The following is a 23,261-nucleotide window of genomic DNA, read 5'->3' on the forward strand; positions in this document are numbered from 1 at the left end:
GTATGTCTGCAGGTAAAAGGTCGAACCTTTTACACGGCAACTGGCTTTTCGGCATGTTCTCGAGCTTTGCATTGAGCGCCATAAATCAGCATGTGGGCCGTAAATTATTACGTGTTCTTGACTACTGGCAATACTGGAAGCAGTGGTTGTATTCTGCGTTCAAAGACGTCCATCTCGTCTGGTCCAATCCTATTTACACACCCGGCGAGGATAAATTCCCCCCCCCCCCCCCCCTGCATTAAATCAAGCGTGTCTCGGCACACTTCAGTCACTTTTTTCCTCTTAAGAGACGCGGCGGTGGGCTGCGTTTGTTTACTCCCGGGTGGGACGTTTCCATTTGAATGAATGTGTCCAATCTGCACTTTTGTGCGAATATTTCATCTTTAAAGACTCACAGTTGACATATGAGTATATGAGTAGCGCGTGTGTGTGTGTGTGTGTGTGCGCGTGGTGTGTTTATGCAAGCGGCGCAAATCTCCTCAATGGGCGTTCAATCATGCCTTTTTACGTGGACACTTATAGAGAAATGCCTTTGCCGTCGTTTGTTGTCGTGCGCCGGCTGCATGCTAATCATGCTAACCCCGCCATCCAAAAGCTTCAAAAGATGAACTTTGGACTTCTCCTATATATGAAAGATCAACCTTGCCCGGAGCGCTGATAGGATGAAATATTGTCAGCATCCCCAAAGGAAGGCGCTGTTGGCGGCGGAGCGGGGGGGGGGGGGGGGCGGTGAAGACGTCCATCTGTGTGCTGCATTCAAGGACAACAGTGTTATCCAGTTTGGAAGCGTATGAAACGAGCCAGTGTTGTCGCTGGGGTGTCGAACCGTGGACGTGACTGTCACCCTGCCAAGCCGAGCGCGATGGCGGCGGATTAAGCGGGATACGCGCATAGCGATCATTGGGCTGAATTTGAGCATTTCGATCGTCGGGAGGGCCTAAAAGATTATGTGAAGCGATTATCTTCTGGTGTGGGATGTCATTATTGTATTTGATTTTTCCCTTTGCCTGATTAGTCGCGGCCAACAATCGTAAAATGTTAAATACGAATCAATATCTACAATAACAAATTCCCTTCATTGCAATCAATGGCCGTTTCTCAATATCACGAAGACAGAGTACGGGTAACCAGTCGGGTCTTGGTAAGCCCGGGTTTCAAGAACGTACTTCCCAAGTACGCATATCTCGCTGGTGCATTTCAATCAATTTGTACTATTTCAATGTTTCAGAATGTGTTTGTACTGAGCTCTTTATAAAAAATAAAAAAAAAAAATAAATAAAAAAATTAAAAAAAGAATGTGTTTGTACAACATACATGGGTTAAAAACCTTACTTGAAATTTTCTATAAAGAAAGCAAAGGTAAGCCTTGTAGCGTTCCTAAAGAAGCATGGGATCGGGAGATTCACCCCCCCCCCCCCTTCGCCGTGCTGTCGTCATTCGCCAGACGCATTCAAGAGTTTTGATCGTCCCTTTAGGAACGCTACGGGGGGGCTTACCTTGCTTTCTTTATCGGCGTTTCACATTGTTTGGCAGAGAGTCAGCCGCCATTCTACGTCACTACGCATTGAATGCCTTGCGACATAGATAACAATGGCGGCGAACGTCCAAATAAAGTTTTGACAAAATTTATCAAACTGGAAATGATTTTTGAAAAATTAAAAATCTACATAAATAATATAGAGAGTCAGGGTTCCTTTTAAGTGCAGGGTCTCATTTCACCAACTCCTCGTTTGACTCATTGGATTATTTATTTTTTTCCCGCCAGGCTTTATGACGAAGAACTGCGGCAAGTGTCGATTTGTTTGCCTCTTTTCCACCTGTGCTCATAAACGGCGCAGTTCATAGGATTTGATGTCATTCACAATATCTACTAATCTTTCTCTCTCTTGGCCTCTTCAATCAAACGCTCTTCTGATGATAGCAGATGTGTTCGAAAGCCGTAGCTCGAAATGACGCGAGGGTGGCTTCATGCATGCTAGCAAGGTTGTTGAGCGGTTAGCGAGTGACTCTCACAGTTTTGAGCTCCGGGATTGGAAACAAAAAATAACGACTGTTAGCTTCTGTGAAGACTTGAAATTGGCCGCTCCAAATTGCGTGTTTTGTATAAAAACCTGCTCATTCGTCAATAAATCTACTGGAGATTATTGGGGCTTGATGGTTTGCACCTTTTCCGTGGTATTACTTGCACCAGCACCGTTTTTGATGGGAGGAATTTCAGCACTATTCGACAGTTGCCACTTGACGGCCGCGGGGTCCTTGTTTTTTTTTTGTTAGTTTTTTTTTGCTTTAATGGGCTACATTTCTGACAGCCCCATTTTGTTCCGGTTTTGGCACCGTTGGACATTCTGAAATGGTCGTCAATAGATGTGTGAGAGTGTCGGCGCTTGTTTACAGTTGCTTGTTTACTTTCAAACTTCACTTGTAAGCAGGCTTATTATAGTTCTGGAATTTTTGGTTAGTTTAGTTTTTTTAAATTGAGTTAGTTTTAATACGTTTTTTTGGGTGGTTCTGTTAGTTTTTGTTAGTTTGAATGATTTAAAAAAATGCATATTACTTGTGCGCAATATTTTAAAGACACCGTGGTAAAAATTAGAAGAAGAACGCATTTCTCACCTAATGTTGCATTTTGGCTGACTTAAATGGAAAAAGCAGGCGAGTCGAGCCAAAAGTCAAGCAGGCAAAATTGTCGTCTGAAGATGCTTTTCTATTGGTTGCTGCTCGATGACGTCACTTCTGTGTGACACACTGTCAAACGACAGAAATAAATATACTTAAAATCACATTTAAAATCATCCCCAAAGGCTCATGCATTAAATGAATTACTAAAGACTAAAATGAAGGGCATTTTCGCTATAATTTTAGTTTTTGTTAGTTTTGTAAAATGTGGGCCGCCAACTCAGCGGCCAGAAGCCTTTTTGAAGGTTTCGAGGAGGTTTTCCTGATGTACAAGCGGACGTCCGTTATGTCTGAATGAAGAAGATTTTGTTAGTTATGATTGTATTATTATTATTTTATTTTTGTTAGATTGTTGGTCCTTGCGAATAAGATTTCCACACATATGGCAGACGTTGACATGTTCAATTTCTGTTTCCTGTTTTTTTTTTCCCAGAACGCATTCCACCTGCAAATGTCGGCCCGCGTGCCTCCGTCCTCCCTTGGCGGCCTGTTGCTGGCCGTCCTGCAGGGGGGCGACGGAGACCGGGACCGGGACCGGGACCGGGGCGGCTTGGAGGAGGGCAGCTGGGGCGGCGCGGCTGTGCTCTGCCCCGGCTGGGAGGAGGGCAGCGACGGTCTGCTGTCCCACCTGCAGACTCACAGCGGGGCCGCTTGGCAACTATGGGACGTGGTCAATCTGACCCATGTCTTGGGCGGCGGCGGCGGCGGCGGACGGGGCGAGGCCAGCGAGGAGAGGCGGGAGGGCCAGAGGGAGGAAGAGGTCCTGAGGATCCTCTCCACGCGCTTACTGCGGGCCGCCTCGCCCGTCTCCAGCGTCCTCCTTCTGGGCTCGGACCCGGAGTGTCTTTCCTCCGTGCTGCGGGTAGCCCAGCGGCTCGCCTCGTCGCTGCCGGCACTGCAGTGGATCATGGGGTACCCGCTGTCGCCGGACTCCCTGCATACCTTGGGGGGTCCCCTCGGCCTGCTGGCGTATGGAGAGGTGGGACGCAAGCCCATCAGCTTCTACATCCGCGATGCGCTGCAGCTGATTGGCCGAGCCGTCACCGCGGCGGCCGCGGCCAGGCCCGACTTGGCGCTCGTACAGAACATGGTTAACTGTTACGACAAGCCAACGCGACGAGAACCGCCTTCTTCGGGACGATACCTGTCCAGGTAATGCACTCATTCGCGGTTTATCATCAAAATTTAATGGACCCCCCCACCCCCTTCCCCCCCTGGTTCTATCAGAACAATCAATATAAATCATTATTTTTATTATTATTAATATTATTAACTGAATCAGTTTTACGGCATTATCAGTGTATCAACTGGTTTATGAAGAATTCTATCAGTGGGAATATAAGTATAACTTTTGAAAAATAATGTCATCAAAATGTATGGAAGTGAATAGAAAATTTGTAATGAATGCGTAGATTCTCGTCATGATTTTATTCAACTTAAATTACATTTTTAAACGATCAATATGAACGTTGAATTTAAAAAAAGTGTCGCTACATAAAATTTCACCCGAATGTTATTTCAATGTGAATACTCATCACCATCATGCAAAGTAAATGTCATTCTATTTTTTTACGTAAATAGAAAATGTGTGTAATTATATATACATGAAATTGTATCAAAATGTTTTGTTCACTTCAACAATATAATGATTTTTGTAAAATCTCATCAATGCCCGAAACAAGCATTAAAATTGTATGAAAATTGCGCTCAAAAAGTTTCATAAAAAAAAAAAAAGTATGCGAAATTTCCTCATAATTGAATAAAAATTGACTTTGGATTTGAATTAACTATTTTAATGATACCATAAATTCATTAATTTCTTTATTTTATGGAAAGTCTATTTTCATTTTTTGTTCAATAACTGTATGAAAACAAAAACAACATATGACATCATTATTATTCTAATGCGCCCCGAAATGTAATATCCTGTCCCGCATGTCAAAAACTCCCCCCAAAAGTATCTTGCTTGGCAAGTGTCATACAGCGTAAATGTGTGGCGGCCTATTAGCCTTTATGAGTGACAAGTTTGGTGCGAGGCTGCTTCGGCTCCGTTTCCGAGCCCCGATTCTCCACAGCAGCGGGGGCTGAATGTGGTAGTGTGGGGGCGGGGGGGGGGGGGGGTTTGAGGGAGACGCCGGGGTGTCATTGTCACTTGCTTCTACCGCTTTTTTCCTTCACTTCCTGCAGATTTAAAAGAGCGTCTGACAGCTTCCAAGGGTTCCTGTCAGGCTGCCGTCTATTCACACACACACACACACACGCGCGCACACACATTTGGAGCTGCATATTAAGCCATTAACATTTCCCACTTAAAGTCGAACAAAGCTTGCGATCCTGTCATGTTTACACAGAAAAACATCAACGTTGACACCGCATGGACTATCTGCGCTCTGACAGTTGACGTGGAGGTTATTTTATTTTGAAGAAGACACAATGGATGAAACGGCTTGTATCCTATCCACTTTTTTTTTTTTTCTCCCTTTCTCGGGTGGTGAAGGGAGGGAGGATTTGCATCAGGAGTGATGCGAACGGCAGCTTGAGCGCCGCCATCATCAACAACATAATCGCTAACCGGAGAGTCCCCGTCGTCTGCAGTTAAAGCGAGCCCGGGTCGTGCCAGAACCATTTTGAGTAGGAGGCTACGGGCGAGAAACGAGTCAAGAGAGTGTTGAGGGTTACGAGGCAATATGAGCAGATGACTTTGTTGCCAGAAGTGGAGGAAGTAGTCTGTTAAGCTGTCTGTGGTGAAGTCTACAAAATGACATTTCGAAGTTGTCCTGCACATTTTCCTGGCTAGGAGGAGAATCAAAGGTGGCGACGACGGCTGTGTGAAAGTTAATATGGTCAATTTGAAATTCACCGTGCACAAAACTTGCCTATACTTGTGATTTTATTTTTTTTAAGTTTTTTTTTTGTTTTTGTGGAAGCTAACTATTCACTGAAGTGAAGAGGCTGCAATGATTATTTCCTAATGAGATAAACTATACATTAAAAATGTGTGTGTTAATTTGAGTTCCTTTTAAGTTGCTCTAACGGCACAAATTTTTTAAATGCGTGATTAATGACTGCCCCTGACTTGGAATTCCAGTCGCAACGCAGCAGACAAGTCCGTGTCAAAATTTAGCAATAATACATTTTATAAAAATGCATATATTTGTGGAGACTGTGGGGTCAAGTTATATTTTACAATTTAAAAAATGTGTAGAATTTCAAAAGTTACTTAATGTTAAAGATTAGATTGCTCTTAATATGAAAAGAAAAATACACTGAGCTGTCACCGTCTTAAAAATGCAATTATGCCATCTAGTGGCAGAAAAGTTACCAACACAAATCAATATCATACTCGTTTTTTTATACAGTACAGTACATCTTTTTATTTTAACGCAATTTTATGAATTATTATGAAATTACTGCATCAATGACAGCCATATTTCTATAAAAAATATATATTTTTCCCACCTTTATGCTATCACGAGTATGGAAAACTTAGGAACAAATATTTTATTGTACATTTAAAACAAATATAATATTTGTGAGTAATTTTGAGTTAACTATTGAACTCGTGCCATTAATTGTGATTAAAAAATGTAATCGCCTGTCACCCCTAATCATTTAATCATCAAGAAATCATTAGCATATTATATATTATTTTTCAACCCTATTGCTGGTATGTAATTTAAGCATTTACAAGGTATCAAACGTATTTGAAGGTACAGTATATCCTTGCAATGGCCATTTTAGGAAATAGTAATTACAAATTAGAGGAATAGAAAATTGCTTGATAATGGTATCTCTAACTACTCAAAAGTTGAGTACTGCTATCGGTCTGGGGAAAAAAAGTGCCATTGAACATCCCCACTAGGTACTGATACTTCGGGCAATAAAATCAAGTCCTCCTCGCCAGTAGTTGGCGCCATACTTTGGTGGTTTAACACATCGGTGAATCATCATATGTGTCAGAAATAAAGAAAGATCTTTGTTCACAATCATCTATCATTGTGTTAATTGAAAATACTAGTGGTATATGTAATCCGTATCGGTAAGCCATCAAGGTCTAACAGAGAGGAACGTAGATATTAAACTAGAGAAGAAGGTCATTTGAAGGCAGGGGCCAGGTACGGTGGGGGCTGACTGAGTCACCACGCCAAGAATAAACTTATAGCCTTAAAAAGGTGGAGAAACTTTGGCTGCGGTTCTATTTCAGCTGCCTTTTAATAATCATAAAATACGCCGCTGCTTATTCCCTTGAGAACATTAAAGAGAAAATACACACACGGGGACACGGGAAGCCGGAAGGAGAGGAAGAAAAACACAAATTAAGTCACAATGAAGTCGAAGCAGTCCTGGGGAAAAAAAAAAACAGAAAAGGTTGATGGAGAGGAATCTGAAATCGCTGCCATCTCGCTGGACACCGATTCCATCCCCGCCAGAGATTAAAAGCCCTGAAAACAAGCTCAGTCGGGCGTCATCCCCGAGGGGAGTAAACTTTCCCTCCGGAGGAAGATGGAGCGATAAGAGGGCGAGACGGAATGCCTGAGACTCTCTTATAGAGTCATTACTTACCAGGGCCGCTTTGTTGACATTCACTCTTGAGCGTGGCAACGGGCGGGCCAGGTGTTATTGACAGGAAGTCGTTCCTCTCTGACGCTGCCGGGGATACTTATCAACATGCCCCGCAACATCCACTCATCCATTAGAGGTGGCACAAAAACATATTGATTGGGGGAGGGGGGGGGGGGGGGGAGGAATTATACGCTTATCCTGACACCTGATCCTCAAAAAGGTGGAGAAAAATAACTGATTAGAGATGTGAGTGTACGGGACCCGCGTGGTACGTGACCTGGCACAAAAACATACTTGGAGGATTCTGCCCCTGCACGGCAACATACTGCTAAAGCAAATACACTTATCTCTTGGAAGAAACGGGACGTTGAAGAGATGTGAGATTTAATTGCGTTGTCGCACGCGGGACAAGAGTGTGGGCCGCCTTGATGAATCATCTGTCTTTTGCTGTATGATGATTCAGCCGTGCTATTACCATGAATGATTTCAGCATCCCAGGCCGGGGGAAGCACTCGGGTTTTTATTGTCAAGGCGGCTGATGAGGAAACATAAGCGGGCAGGCCACGAGGATGACACCAGGTGCATTTGGAATAAGATTTTTGCGGGAGACGGATTATATCAATTGCTTATAGCGCCGCTGAAGTAAATAATGACGCCAGGGGCAAAAAATGAAACCGGCAGAATTCGCAAACGGAAGTAGACTCGGAGCTGAGGTTAATGACCCGCGTGATCAATCTAATCTTTTTATTTCACCAAGCATATCTCATGCTTAATGGGAGGGGATTACATTCTACGCACGTCGATTTTTCTGTGTTGAGCCCATGATAGGAGAGTCTAAAACAAGGAAAGACGAGGTAATCTTTAGCCGAAGATCGACAGTCCACGCACGGTCCACCGCCGATATCCGACGCGGCCGTCCCTGCATTCTTTTAACATTTAAACAACCTGCCGTACCGTTTCCCGGAACCCAACACCAATCAAGATCTGACCAACCATTACTCATACGGGTTCAAATCGAGACTCCGCCTCCCCAATGAAAGGTTAGGACACGAGCTAACATTGCCCACACGGTTCAAGAGGCCGTGCGGGAGATTCATGCGCCGACCATAATTGCTCATCCTCATGTATTTCACAGTAAAGATCCCCGTGTGGAAGCCACTGAGCGAGTGAGAGGCATAGCAATTTCTTGTCTGTATGGACTTTTCCAATTCGGAGAAGACCCCGCGCTGCTCCACATTAACTTTTAATTATGACTTTCCGGGAGATGCAATTCCCCCAACCGAGATGACTCGCTAAAGCTCCGCTATCAGACCGTGGCCCACTGCAATATCCTCTCTAACCTTTTGATTGCCTCTTTCCCAGTTTTCCATTCCTTCATTTGGTTAAAGTCGGGCTGTTTATTCTCCTGGCGGCACAGTGGCCAAGTGTTTTATCACGACCGCCTCACAGTTCTGTGGTTCCAATGTGGGGTTCGGGCCCCGTACTCAAACTTCCTGACACATACCATTGAGGTGTTCTTATTCACAACTGACAGGATGGCCAAACGATTACTTGCTTGGAGATCCTTGCAATTGATTTTGGAAGACAAAGATGCTTTTGATGATGATGGTAGAGTCATCATTAAGAGGTTCGGGGCTTGAATCTTGGCTCCGACCTTCCTGTGTAGCTTTTGTATTTTCTCTCATCGGTACTCTGGCTTCCTCGCATATTTCAAAAACACACCCTGAATTGCCTACCGATGTGAATATGTCTCTAAATGGGTTGGTTGTGACCTGTTGAGTGAGTGGCGACCAGTCAATTGTGTAATCAAAGTCAAAGTGATCTGGGGAAGGCTCCAGCTCACCTGCAACCCTAAAAAGGTCAAACATTATAGAAAATGGATGTTAATTCTGCTTTGACACTTTGAACCAAACCTGTTTTTAAGGTATGTGCAATGTCTTTTTTTATGGATGTATGAGCAATGTGAGCTATTGGAAGGACGACTGAATTACCTCATGGTGATAAAGTCTTCACCCACTATATCATGATTCATCACTCGTGCCCAAGCTATATTGAAAAGTTTTCAAGCGATCATTTTTTATGTTTTTTTTTAGTGAACTACCAATAATGCCCGCACATGTGGGAAATGAGAGCCATAGTCACCGTTGTGTTTTTCAACCATTTATTTGACAACGGTTTTTTTCAGATACATTTACAAAGTCGGCACGGTGCCTGACTGGTTAGCACGTCCGCCTCCCAGTGCAAAGGTTGTGAGATCAAGTCCGGCCTTCGGCCTTCCTGGGTGGAGTTTGCATGTTCTCCCCGTGCTTGCGTGGGTTTTCTCCGGGTACTCCGGTTTCCTCCCACATTCCAAAAACATGCATGGCAGGTGAATTGGACACTCCAAATTGTCCATAGGTGCGATTGTGAGTATGGTTGTTCGTCTCTGTGTGCCCTGCGATTGGCTGGCAACCAGTACAGAGGGTGTACCCCGCCTACTGCCCGAAGCCAGCTGGGATAGGCTCCAGCAACCCCCGCGACCCTTGTGAGGACAAGCGGTACAGAAAATGGATGGATGGATGGATGGATGGATTTACAAAGTCTTGATAATGTTTGTTTTGATATGTTTACATGTACTTTACTAAATGTATGTGTGTGTCTCTTATCTACTGTATCTATCTAGGTTTTTCCCCAATACCACCTTCACTGGTGCCACAGGCCTGATCCAGGTGGACGCCGGCCTCTCCAGAGTACTCTCCTCACAGCTCTTCCACATCTGGAGCCTCAAGAGGGGCGCCCTGGGCCAACCGGCCTGGGTCACTGTGGGCCAGTGGTCCCGGGGCAGGCTGGAGTTGGAGGGCGGTGTCCATGGACTCGTGGGAGGCTTCAGCAGCAGCCAGGGTCAAGGTCTCGGCGCCGGGGTCAGGGGAGGTGACGGTCAAGGGGATTTTAACGCCGGGGGACGCTGGAGACCCGGACTTTCAGTGGAGGGGCACCGTCTGCGGGTGGTGACTCTGGTGGAGCACCCATTTGTGTTTACTCGCGAGGTGGACGAGGATGGGCTGTGTCCCGCCGGACAGCTTTGCCTGGACCCCAGGACCAACAGGACGGAGGTGATACAAGGATTCTTCAACCAGCTGCATAACCCCAATGCATCAGCAACAGACTGGGAAGGCATTGGTAAGTTTGCTTTCAGGTTGGTTACTCAGACGTTATACAAGAACAAACTGATGGACTCGACAGATCTGGGTCCACATATCCCGTATGCTTTGACCCCTGAATTTTCATCCTAAAATTGAAGCGCCTCCTGATGAACACCATCGGGATAATCTTGAACAAGCGAGCCTAGTTCAATTCTATTTGCTCTTTCTTGTTCACGTCTTCTAGCTTGTTTATGTTTGGTTTCCTTAACTGAGGGTCTGGACCAAGGTCGCCAATGCTAACCCCAACCCTAAACCTCATCACTCAAACCCTAACCCCAAACCTCTAAGCCTTAACCTTAACCCTCCTGTTATGTTGCAGGTCAAATTGACCTGTTATGAAAATCTAGGATGGGGGGGGAACACAAAACTTGGTGTGATTGCTTTCGTTTTAGAATTTTTGTTTTTTAAATATTAAAAACACTGCATTGCGTTGTGATTTTTTTTATTTTTTATTTATGATTTAGCATTAGATTGGCTCACATTCACCCATGAAAATTAAGAAACAGACACAACAGGAGGGTTAACACCCTACCATAGAGCCGCTAACATCCTACTTAACTCTTCTCATTAACTCCTAACACCCAACCATTAACCCTACTAGTAACCCTAATAATTGCACCTAAAACCCATGATCCTTTTACAACAACACCAAACACTAACCCCCAGTGCCATGTGACAATATTTATTGGATTGTTGACGAGCCCCGTAACCCTTTCCCCAACCCTTGATTCCCAACCCCTTAACCCCAATGCAATTGGCAAACTTCCCTTGAGACCAGCAATGAGATGTTGATAGTCTGCAACCGGTTTTGCAAGCTGCAAGGGCGAGTATTTTAGCTCTAGCTCTGAACCAGCACAGTGTGAAAAGGGGTGTTACACGAGAGTCAGCATTAATCTTTCGGCTCGGAGCTTCATCAGAATTCAGTCCACGTCTTCGTCTTCCCATCGCAGGCTTTCCAGAGGACCTGCGCAAGTGCTGCTACGGCTACTGCATCGACCTGCTGGAGAAACTGGCGGAGGACATGGGCTTCACCTTCGACCTCTACATCGTCGGGGACGGGAAGTACGGGGCGATGAGCGGCGGCGGCCGCTGGTCCGGCCTGGTGGGAGACCTGAGGAGCGGCACGGCTGACATGGCGGTCACCTCCTTTTCCATCAACTCGGCCAGGAGCAGAGTCATCGACTTCACGTCGCCCTTCTACTCCACCAGCCTGGGCATCCTGGTACGGTGGCTCGCGGTCATCATTAGTTCAATTTGTGGTATTTTTTGGCATCCTAATGCTGGCGGGGAATGCAGGGCATGTCTGACAATGTGCTAACATCTTCAGTCAGCTCTCTGTCTTGCTTTTATTCAGCCAGTGATGGGAAGTAATCAAGTACAAATACTTTTAGTCGATTTTTAAGGTTTCTTTACTTAATTATTTACTTGATTAGGATTATGAGTAGTTTTTTTACACCTCTTCAGCATTCAGTCATTTCTGCCGTGGTGGGGGCGGCGGAATGTGGTCCGCCGCCCCCACCGCTTGATTTCACCCTTTGGCCCCTCTCATCCAGCAACAGGAGTTCATTAGTGAGTGAATAATTAGTTTCGCTTTACGCCGGGCCTATTAATTATGGAAATTCCAAAAACGAGCAGCAGTTTAAGACGGCGTAACGGCTCGGAGAGGCGGGCGGGAGGAGACGTCTGAGCGGAGCCCTGAGACACGCTGCCGTTCTTCGTTTGATTTGTTAACATCTCCGCGTGTAGCTGACGCACTGCGATGTATAATACGATCTGACAGTAGGGTCCCATTTCAGAATAAAGGCTCATCTGTCTGTAAGAAAAGGAAAAAACTCCCTTGCCCTTCCAGAGTAGACAAAATGTGCAAAATGGTAAACTATGTGGATGGTTTTTACAAGCTAATTACGGCTGGCTGTGTTTACCGACAAGACACCTCAGGCTGGTGGTAAAAATATGTTGCAGATACTGAAACGGCTCTCTCAAGGATTTCAGAGGAAAATGGTACTCAAAGTAAGCCGTGTAACTGGTCTATTTTACAGCGCAATGAGCACTAGTGGACTTGCAAAGGCACTGACGAAATAGACTCACTGTGCAAAAATTGAGTTAAAATATAATGATAAAAACTTGTGATTTGTTTTCTTTAACTCATTTACTCACAGCCATTTTCAGTGAAGCAACCCCCTTCGCTCCCGGCTGTTTTACTGGACGACCACAAGAAAGATTAGTCTCGACTTTGTTTTTGTTTTGCAGCAATTAGCATTACAATATAGCTAAGTTTCATCATTGTTCACAAATCTGTTTAAAACACTGGGCGGGGGGGGGCATTTTTTTGCAACATGGCCCTGGGGGATCTCTTATACTCTGCTGCCGTTTTTGTAATAACTACCATTGCTTTAAGCATTCTCTTCAGTTCAGAGGCTGCATCAAAGCCCTTCTGTATGCTCTAGCATGAAAAAAAGCATTTAAAAAAAAAAACTTGTAAATACGTTTTGGGGACAATATTTAAAATAGAACGTTTTTATAAATTTTTGGGAGCAAATGAATTGATTGTCACACTTTTTGTCTTTTTCTTTTTTTTTTTACTACACAGTTGTTGACAATTGTTGGTTCTCCCAGGTTCGCAGCCGGGACAGCGCAGCCCCCATCGGTGCCTTCATGTGGCCCCTACATTGGTCCATGTGGGTGGGCATCTTCGTCACGCTGCACCTCACCGCGCTTTTCCTCACCTTGTACGAGTGGAACAGCCCCTTCGGCATGACCCCCCACGGGCGGAACAGGGTGCGCGTGTTCTCCTATTCCTCCGCCCTCAACCTCTGCTACGCCATCCTGTTCGGCCGCACCGTCGCCACCAAGGTAACATTGTAATCATCTCCTTGATCGATGGGCATTTTGTTTAGAGCGGGTGGGATAAGAAGTGGAGGAAAGGCAATAGGACAAAAGCAGTTAAGGTAATTCCAAACAGGATTTAAGAGGGTTTTGCAGCACAATGACAAAAAAAATATACAAAAATATAACCGGGGAGTAAAGAAGATTGATTTAGGGCGAGGTTAGACGTTAGGCAGTGATGAAGTAGGGAGCCACGGGGAGGATAATGCAAGGGTAAGTGTCTCGACAGAGATTGGAAGAGTTATGACCGACATGATTGGGATGGATGAAGTTGGGGGGGGGGGGGGGGGTGGCGAACGGAGTGGAGGTTGACACCGTGAGAGAGAGTCGCACAAAGTTTGAGACAGGGTGAGAGTCCAGAAAGAAACGAGGGTCATAATGAGAGAGCTGACAGAAGGCTGTCCACATTGGGTTTAAAAGGTGAATCGTATAAGCGGAGATGAGAAAACGGAACTGGCCCAGGGTGACCAGGCGGGTGGTCATGGTCGTGGTAGCGGGAGACCAATGTTCTCTTCGCACTCTTTTTGAAAGATGCATCACCGTCGTGATTTACAAGCAGGCCGTAAAGGTTCCCTGACAGATTTTAGGCAGAAGTGTATAAAATGTTGCAGTTCCTCAAAGTGCGTGCTTCTGAGGAATGGGTGTCGTGTAAAACTTGATGGACTTGAGTCCCCCCCGAAAGGTCGGCTGGACCTCTGCTGACTATCAAAGGAGAATTGCAGAGATCCTCAATTTGTATACTGTTAAGGGAGGTCTGTTGACGTGGACCAGTCGTCTGTTTGGTAAAGATCGCCAGTCATGTCAACCTGGAAGGAAATCTTATGGTGGACTTAGAATTAATCAATGACCAATTAACTGGTTGAAATACGTTCGCACCCTCGCCAGTAGTTGCAAGTCAAATTAAATCAAATACAAAAAGACGGAATTTATTATCCTTCGTTGGGTGTTTGAGGGTCACCCGTAGAGAGAAGATGCCAGTTCAAGTATCTCAGGCATCTGTCATCTGCAGATGCTTTTCTGGTGTGGTTTTCGAGGAAGATCCAACTCATAGGAGACTCTGGGCTAGACTTACAACTCTCTCGAGGAATTATCCCCCTCACTGGGCTCTTATAACCCCTCAGTATCCTGCCAGTGCTTCTTCCCCCATGATGTCCTGACCAGGATAAACGTAAATAAATGGATAATTGTAGTTCAAATCTTAGTCACACTTATCCTCCCAATGGAGCTGTAGAAGTTGTCCAGAGGCAGTTTGCCCCCCCCCCCCCCCCCCTGCTTACGTATTCTGTGCATAACCAAATCATAGGAGACTCTCTGGAGGCGAGGCACTGTGTCTCGCAGTTCTCCTGAAAGCGCCTCGGTGTTCCTCCCAAGCTTCTTCCCCCATGACTCCCACCACCAGTAGAAACGGAGGGAAATGGATAGATAAAAATGCATCATTAAATCTGGTCAATCCTGATCATATTCTACCAATGGAGCTGGAGATGTTGACTGAAGACAAGTGCGCTCCCCTGCGTAAGTTGTTCCACAAGGGTTGAGGACCGAACTCACCATCTTCAGCTTGGGTGGTGGGCTAGTAGATGTTGGCATAGAAAGAACTGCGATGCTCTGGAGGAATCATGTCCTTGAATTTTTTGGCTGGGCACACGTCCCCAAGATTTCTTCCCCCATGGCTCTGACCATTATAATAAGCAAAGGAAACATGGATGAATAAATCCATAATTCCAGTTTAAATCTTGTCTCTCTCAATTGTATCCCCACGGAGGGAGTTGGGAGAAGTTGTCCCGAGACAGTTCACCCTCCCTCGCTACTTGTTCTTCCTCATGACTCTTACCGGGATAAGCGCAGGAAAATTGATGGATAAACAAATCATTATAGTGCAAATCTTGTCACTCTGTCTCGGTATACATATTGCTGAACTCTGCTGAGCCGCAAGGTCATTTTCAAATCCCTTATCCTCTTTATATCTGTTTTGAAAGCATACGCTCGCTCAAATGAACGCACGTTCACAAATCCAAATGTGCAACATCAATGTCATTCGCTCGAACGCTCCCGCCGTGAGTTGGCAAGCCATCATAATAAGCACGCAATCCCCCCCCCCCCCCCGCGTCCCGAGAGAAAGCCCCGCAAATGACTCGGGGAGGAACAAGAACAGAGGCCGAGTTATTAGCGAGACCTTCGCCTAATTGAAAGGTCGTGCCTTTGATCCTTGCTGATGAACAGATTTGCCCGCATTAGCGATCCTACCACCCGTGAAAACGACTTCACCCGAGCATCTTTTTCGCACTGCATCCGAGCCAAACAATCACTTTCTTAGCGAGGCCAAGACGCCAACGTCATTTAAAAGCTGCCAGCGAATGCTTTTAAATCCAATTAGGTACTGTAACTTACAGGGACATACAGTATTAGTGTTAAGACGAGATCTAAACAACATTTTAACATTCTTAAAGGGGAACAAGTACACTTGGGAAACTAGGTAACTAGGGGTACTAGTCTAAACATAGTATACTGACTCATCATTGTTGAATACAAATTAGGCCGATTAATTCAACGATTTTCACTAGTTGCGCAACGGTTCACAAAAGCCCCGGTTCGGATCGGATCACGCATTTGAGTCACAGATCGGTTTTTCGAAACGGCAAAAAAAAAAAAAAAAAGATAAATAGTACTTTGTCTTCATTTATTTTGTAAAAAATAAAAAGTCTAATATAGGATTTAGGAACACAACTTTTTAAGTGCAATATGAGGCAGAAACATTCTTATTCTTACATGGTTCATGTGTCAAATAACAAGACTTAAAGATGTTTTCCTGTCATCTAAACAGCTCATTTTGACATTTTGAGTTGAATGTTTTTCTTTTTTTAATGGACAAAATTCTATTTATCTTCTTTTTTTTTTTATATATATAAATGAGTCCATCTTCTGATCATAACGGTGATCGGTTATGTTTTTTTCTTTTTAACTCCGTGTAAAGCCTCGTCACAGCTGCCATTAGGCTTGCCTTGTGATCACATGACCAAACCCAGAAAACAGATCTTATTCCAAGAACGCAATATTTATCACAATAAAGTATTTAGATTAATTGAGGGCACGTGCAACATATTCTTCCTAAGAAAATGTTTGTTTTTTTAAGCAATGTCTGGCGTAATGCGTGTGTTTTGTAATTCATGTGATGGTTAATGTTCTGCATGATAACAGCCAACTTGAAATAGAAATAAACATGGTATTTTGTGAATCTTTATTCATCCATATTATTCACTCTGATAATAAATGCTAGCAGCAAATTGGGACACTGTATTATACACAAGTACAGAGAGAGAAAAAATGTTTTCTAATAATAATTTTTGGGGGGCATATTATACACGGGTGCGTGTTATTAATGGAATTTTACGGTACTTGTCATGATTAATACAACAGCTCCTCTTGAGAGTTTTTCATGAGAACCGCTGCCATGCTGGATAGAAATAAACACAACTGCTAGCAACCCAAAGTAAAAAAAAAATAATAATAAATAAATAAATAAATTTAATCCTGCATGTATTTGCTGCAGGGAAACCCTGGAGGACAAAGGAAACAAACATGAATTCCCTCGTCTACTTTAAGATAAGGTGACCTTTGTTGTTACGTCACCACAAAAAGGTCACCGTTGAGGTGAGGGGCTGATTAATGTGCTGTTCACAGAAATTTCCCACCATTTCACCTTGTAATAAGCACTTACGACCCGGGTTTACGGTGAAGTGTGGAGCTTTTACAACGAGAGAAAGTCGTCCCCCGTCTTCTCTTACGTGAGGTGGATTTTAATTGGTGGAATAAATTATTGGCTTTCAGGGGCGGGGTGGGGGCCGGCGTAAAAGTGGGAGAGAGTTCCATCCCCGGGGCTGACAATTTCATGGCGAGATGTTCTTCCAAACAGCTCCCCTTTGTTGGATTTCCTTTAATACGCCAGGCCATCTTTTTTCAATTAACTTAATTGGGTGCTAATGTGGGATTTGTATAGCGTATAGGGAGGTTTAAGTGTGGAACTGAACTTCTGTCAATACCTGCAAGGCTCCCTTAAAAAAAAAAAAAAGAAGTCCTTTGAATAAGAAAATGAGACCAAAAAAAAACCTGCTCATTGCTTTCGTCACTCGTCTGATTATTGTCACCTCCCTCCTTCAGACTCCCAAATGCTGGACGGGTCGCTTCCTGATGAACCTGTGGGCCATCTTTTGCCTCCTGGTGCTCTCCAGCTACACGGCAAACCTGGCCGCCGTCATGGTTGGCGAAAAGACCTTCGAGCAGGTGTCGGGAATCCACGATGATAAGGTTAGACAAGGTTGCAAGTGTGTTAGATCGACCAATGGCTCAAACCTGCTCGTTTTTAAGATGGAACAATAACTCAAATCTTTTGCATAAATGTATTGGAGCGACATGATTGTAAGTGTTTTCGAGTGACCAATACCCAAGCCTGTCTGTTAGTGTAGTTACACAAAACAATAACGTGTACCTGTCAAATACTATAAAATAGGAACAGGACAGGAACTGTACATAATAATAATAATAAAGGACAACTTTAATGTAAATTATTACAAAAATTAATAAAACTGTAAAGATCAGTAGTGTTTCTTGTAAAATTAAACATTTTCTAAATTACAATCAAAATCTAATTATTCTCTAAAATATTCAAACAAAAGATAAAAATGCAAATTGATTCATCATTTAAAAATAACTGAACATTCCAGTTGCTAATTTAGTTAAAAACGGATTTATATATATATATATATTACGGGCAATGAAAACAGCAGGGGTCGCAAAATACAACCCTGTGGAACACCGTACGACATGAGGCAGAGCGGGACTCTATATATGAGGCAGAGCGGGACTCTATATATATATATTTATATATATATATATAGAGAGTCCCGCTCTGCCTCATGTCGTACGGTGTTCCACAGGGTTGTATTTTGCGACCCCTGCTGTTTTCATTGCCCGTATGTTCCATCTTAATAAAACATGGGATTTCTTTCCATTGCTATAACTTTTTGAATTTATAAATAAGTGTTTAAGACTCAAAAATCAACTCAAATGTGTGTAAAAAAAAATTTTTTAGACCAAACAAGAACTCAAACCTGATAGTGTTAGTAAATTTGATACAGCAACCAATAACTCCAAACTGTGTACATGCATTAGACAAAACAATAACTTCAACCTGCCAAATGACTGACCAATAACTCGATCCTATTATAAAGTGCATAAGGCTAACCAATGGCTCAAATCTGTTGAGTTAAAGTGCTGTAGACTGAACAATCACTTGGACCTTGGACATTTGCATTCATTAGACCGACCAATAACTGAAACCTGTGTTTTAGACTGACCAAGAACTACACAATTTGCAGAAGTGAAATAGACCAACCAATAACTCAAACCTGTTGAGTGTATTAGGCCGACTAGTAGCTCAAACAAGACATCATGACGCCCCATGAAGCTTTGGGTACCAAATTCAAAACAGCGACATGAAGTTCTGTGAACACTCTCTGGATGTGAATTGATTTTTGATTTGGGATTTGATGATGCCGTCCTCCTCTTTCGTCCTTGTGACCGCCAATAACTTTTTTTGTGTGTCTGGTTCCCGGCAGCTGCATCATCCCTCGCTGGGCTTCCGGTTCGGCACGGTGCGGGAGAGCAGCGCCGAGGACTACATGAAGAAGAGCTTCCCCGAGATGCACGACTACATGCGACGCTTCAACCAGCCCACCACCCCCGAGGGCGTGCACATGCTCAAGTAAGACACTATCTTCACTCTGCGGATTAGACTGGCCAATAACTGCAAACATTTTCCAAGCGTGTTCGATGGACCAATAATGAATTGTTTGTAAGTGCTCCCAAATATTGAATTAAACCCAACAGTCGCTCCAAAACAGCCCCAAAAACATGTTAGCAAGTCTATTAGAACCACAATAACTCTGTAAGACCGATCAATAACTAGCAATAAAAAAAACTCACACCTTGATAAGACCAAGCTTAAAACTCTTAACATGTTAGTATCTATATTAGACCAGCCAATTACTTGCACGTTAGTAAGTGTAATAGACGAAGAAAAAAAATTTCAGTAAGTGCATTAGACTAACCAATAACTTATTCATGTTAGCAAGTTTCTTAGACTGACCAATAACTTAAACCTGTTAAGTCTAGTAGACCCACCAATGTGTAGCAACCACTAGCAACTCAAACTAGTAATTGTAATAGACCGACCAATGACTCTTTGTTGGCCACATTTTGTTGATGTGTGTTTGCGTGTAAAATGCTATCAGATTGTCTTCCTCATGCATAACAATTGAATTTGCGTTTCCATTTTTAAAGGCGAGCAACAAGCAAACAGTAAAGCACACAATGTCACGCCTCCTTTAATGGAAATCTTTATTTAAAAAGCAACACACACAAAAAAACGCTTGTGCAAAGTTTGCCGTTTAGGATGAAAAACACGCGTGCACAACAACAACAACCTTGTGTACAGACGAGGATGCCGATAGGCCAACACAAGAAGAAGAAAAGTCAGCAAACACAAATAGAAATCCAACCTTCAAGTGGGGACAAGGTGAAAGACCGCTGTGTGTGCGCGGGACAAATAATAAACTAAGGAGCTTGCTTTTATTAAAAAAAAAAAGGTTATCGCGAAGTTCACTCAAATGGTTAAAATGAAATTATTTCAGGTTTACGACATTAATTGAGACGCCGCCACTGGAATGATAACGGACCACCAAAAAAACCCACAAGCAATTAACTGAAGGTGAACACTGAAAGGTGAACTTTTTATGGACGGACTACCAGAAGTTTGGATGAACAAATTGTTTTCATTATCATCATCGTCATTTATATATTGCTTATTTATTAGATTGGTCAATAACAAAGTAGCAACCAGGGTTATTATAGTTAACAAAAAATAACCAAATAACTCAAATGAAAAAAGAAAATTGCTGAGTATAAAAACTTGTTATAGTTAAAATCAGCTAAATCTGCATTTTTTTTTTAAACTTTTTTTTTTTTTTTAATGTGCCTATGGTTTAATGTGTTAAAAAGGAAGTCAACCCCTCCAAAATTTTCTTGACAATAATACGTTCTATGCAGCCCCACTAGTCTAAATATGGTATTCTGGTTAATATTATGTTAGTGGAGTATGAGTTACGCATCAAAATCCAGCAGTTTTGATGGCGGCCATTTTGCCACTTGCTGTTAATTGAAGATGACATCACAGTTGCTCAAGTCTCAGGTTAACAACCAATCACAGCTCAGCTTCAGAAATCAGGTGAGCTGCGATTGGTCGTTGCCTGAGCATAATTTGCTTCATAACTCATATTCTACAAATGTGATATTAATCAGAATGTCATGTTTACACTAGTAAGGTCACATGTAGACCACAAATTGGAACCCGTTTAGTCAACCAGAATATAACTTGAACCTTCTAAGTTAAACGAACTGAGTAGAACGTCGGCGACGTCGCGACTTGTTGACATAAGGCGAGAAGACCCAAAGGCCGTTTGAGTGACTTGTGCGGCACGTGAGCGGAAAGCAGACGACCAAAAGGGAAGACGACGCCATCGGATGTGAGAGCGCAGCAGATCTTAGAGGATAAACAAGTCCGGACCTCAAGACTCGCATCAAACAAGCGTGCGTCCGCCCCGAGGAAAGAACACAAAGGCTTCCGTCCTCCAGTCAAGCGTGCACATTGTGATGTGCGCCACCCAGGTGGCGCAGCGGGTAACTTCAGCGTGTTTGTGTCCCAGAAGATGCCGTCCTCTTGCCTTCTCCATGTTTCTTTGTTGCCTGACAGGCCTCGCTCGAGGTAAACAATAAAACTCCGCTGCACTGCTAGCATAGCAAAAAAAAAAACAACAACAACAATTCTGGAAAGTAGTCCGCCTTTTGTCTGGCGGTAAACATTGTCAAAGTTGAACGGTGATGAAATGACAGATTTTTGAATTTTTGGGCTTCCTTTTTGACCCCAAAATAATTATACGTAAAATTGAACAATCATTTTAACGGGATAAAAAAGTTCAGCAATGCCTTTTAACAAAAATCAAAAACCAATCAAATGTCGCAGCTGCAGGCTGAATATAAACAAACAACTTTTGATTTTCTAACAGCCATCACTTCACTTCACGTTCCCTTGATGGAAGGAAAGGGTTCAAATCTGCGGTCCAATTCAGCTCTCGCACTCAATTTCACTTTGCTTCCGCTGCATATCTCCTCCGGGATGCATTCGTTGCCTAGCAGATGAAAAAGCCGTAGTTACTCGCAGTTGGAGGTGAAGCATGGTCAATAGGTGGCAATTAAGTCTGATTGCATTGATATTCTCCGACAATTCGTCTTGGATTAAGGAAAAATAAAGTAAATTGGGGGGGAAATGAATAAAAGAGAAAGTGAATAAAGCGGAATGAAGAAAGAAAAGTGCAAATCCAAATAATTACAATTCGTCAAGTCCCACCTCCATTTCTGTGAATTATTTACAGAAAAAAAAAAATATCAAATGACAGGAACTGTACATAATAATAATAATAAAGGACAACTTTAATGTAAATTGTTATTACAAAAATTAATAAAACTGTAAAGATCAGTAGTGTTTCTTGTAAAATTAAACATTTTCTAAATTACAATCAAAATCTAATTATTCTCTAAAATATTCAAACAAAAGATAAAAATGCAAATTGATTCATCATTTAAAAATAACTGAACATTCCAGTTGCTAATTTAGTTAAAAACGGATTTATATGATATACCGTACGACATGAGGCAGAGCGGGACTCTATATATGAGGCAGAGCGGGACTCTATATATATATATTTATATATATATATATAGAGTCCCGCTCTGCCTCATGTCGTACGGTGTTCCACAGGGTTGTATTTTGCGACCCCTGCTGTTTTCATTGCCTGTATGTTCCATCTTAATAAAACATGGGATTTATTTCCATTGCTATAACTTTTTGAATTTCATATATACTTTTTTTGTAATCTCTGATAAAGAACACACAAAAATTTGACATTAAGTTACAAAAAATATACATGCTGTAATTAAAAAAAAAATTAAAAAAAAGGGGAAACAGTAATGTGCATGTTAAAAATATGCATTTATACATCAAACCAAAGCAAATATTTTCGTTGTAGAGAATACAATAATTCACAATAGGTTGTTAGAGAAAATTCTAAAAAATAAAAGATACCAATATTAACACTTGTCCAGATGTGTCCCACTGTTTTCATTTGGTTAAGTTCATATTTCTGATGGATTCTGTAATGCATTTCGTCGTCAGGACATAATCCTGCCACGATTAGCGAGCTTCTAAGAAACGTAAACGTGGTTTTGCACGTTGTTGTCCTTTCCAGCATGATTGTTTTCTCCCAACTCGACGTCTGTGCCGTGTTTAGACGCTTTAAATCCACTTTGTTGCACTGACACTTATCTTCAGCCGCCCGTTGTTCGCCAGCAAAGAGGAGCGCTCTATAATTAGAGGTCAATTAGGTTCAGGCGGATCAATAGGAGAAGAAGAAGAAGAGTCTTTGGCAGTGTGTCCAAAGTCTTATCGGCCTGCCACAGAGGCTGTCGGCTTAGCTAAATGATATATGTGTTTACACTAGGATGCACTTAATGGCGTCCACCACTTTATATTTACGCTTTAGTGAAGCTGTGTTTTCAGATGCTCCGTCAGACTCGTATGACACGTGTTTGTTTTTGTGTGCGTGTGTGTAGGCGGGGAAGGACGGGTCCATCTTCTCGAGATGCCTTCAGTGCAGGCAAAAATGGGAACGATGAGATGTTGTTATATATATATATATATATATATATTGTAGATAAGTGGTTCCCTAAAAAATTAGCTTTTCCACCGAGATGACCAACATTAAAACACAGAAATATAAGTACCGTATTTTTCGGTACGGAAGTTGAACCAGTTGAAAAATGCATCTTTAAAAAAATAAAAATAAA

At 42.9% G+C, this 23,261-nt stretch overlaps 1 protein-coding gene across 4 annotated transcripts in view; it reads left to right on the forward strand.

Moving 5' to 3' along the window:
- grin3ba (glutamate receptor, ionotropic, N-methyl-D-aspartate 3Ba) overlaps positions 1-23,261 on the forward strand; it is a 152,107-nt gene that overhangs the window by 109,339 nt on the left and 19,507 nt on the right. For all 4 annotated transcript variants that reach the window (XM_086095528.1, XM_086095529.1, XM_086095530.1 and 1 more), the window contains 6 exons: positions 3,110-3,828; positions 9,902-10,398; positions 11,372-11,643; positions 13,038-13,274; positions 17,463-17,609; positions 18,920-19,065. In XM_086095528.1, the coding sequence (XP_085951654.1) occupies positions 3,128-3,828; positions 9,902-10,398; positions 11,372-11,643; positions 13,038-13,274; positions 17,463-17,609; positions 18,920-19,065 (2,000 nt within the window). In that variant the 5' untranslated portion in view covers positions 3,110-3,127. The remainder of the gene's footprint in view (positions 1-3,109; positions 3,829-9,901; positions 10,399-11,371; positions 11,644-13,037; positions 13,275-17,462; positions 17,610-18,919; positions 19,066-23,261) is intronic.

Source organism: Leptonotus elevatus, chromosome 14 (assembly GCF_054856555.1).
Source record: "Leptonotus elevatus isolate MCC_2025b chromosome 14, RoL_Lele_1.0, whole genome shotgun sequence".
Taxonomy (NCBI): domain Eukaryota; kingdom Metazoa; phylum Chordata; class Actinopteri; order Syngnathiformes; family Syngnathidae; genus Leptonotus; species Leptonotus elevatus.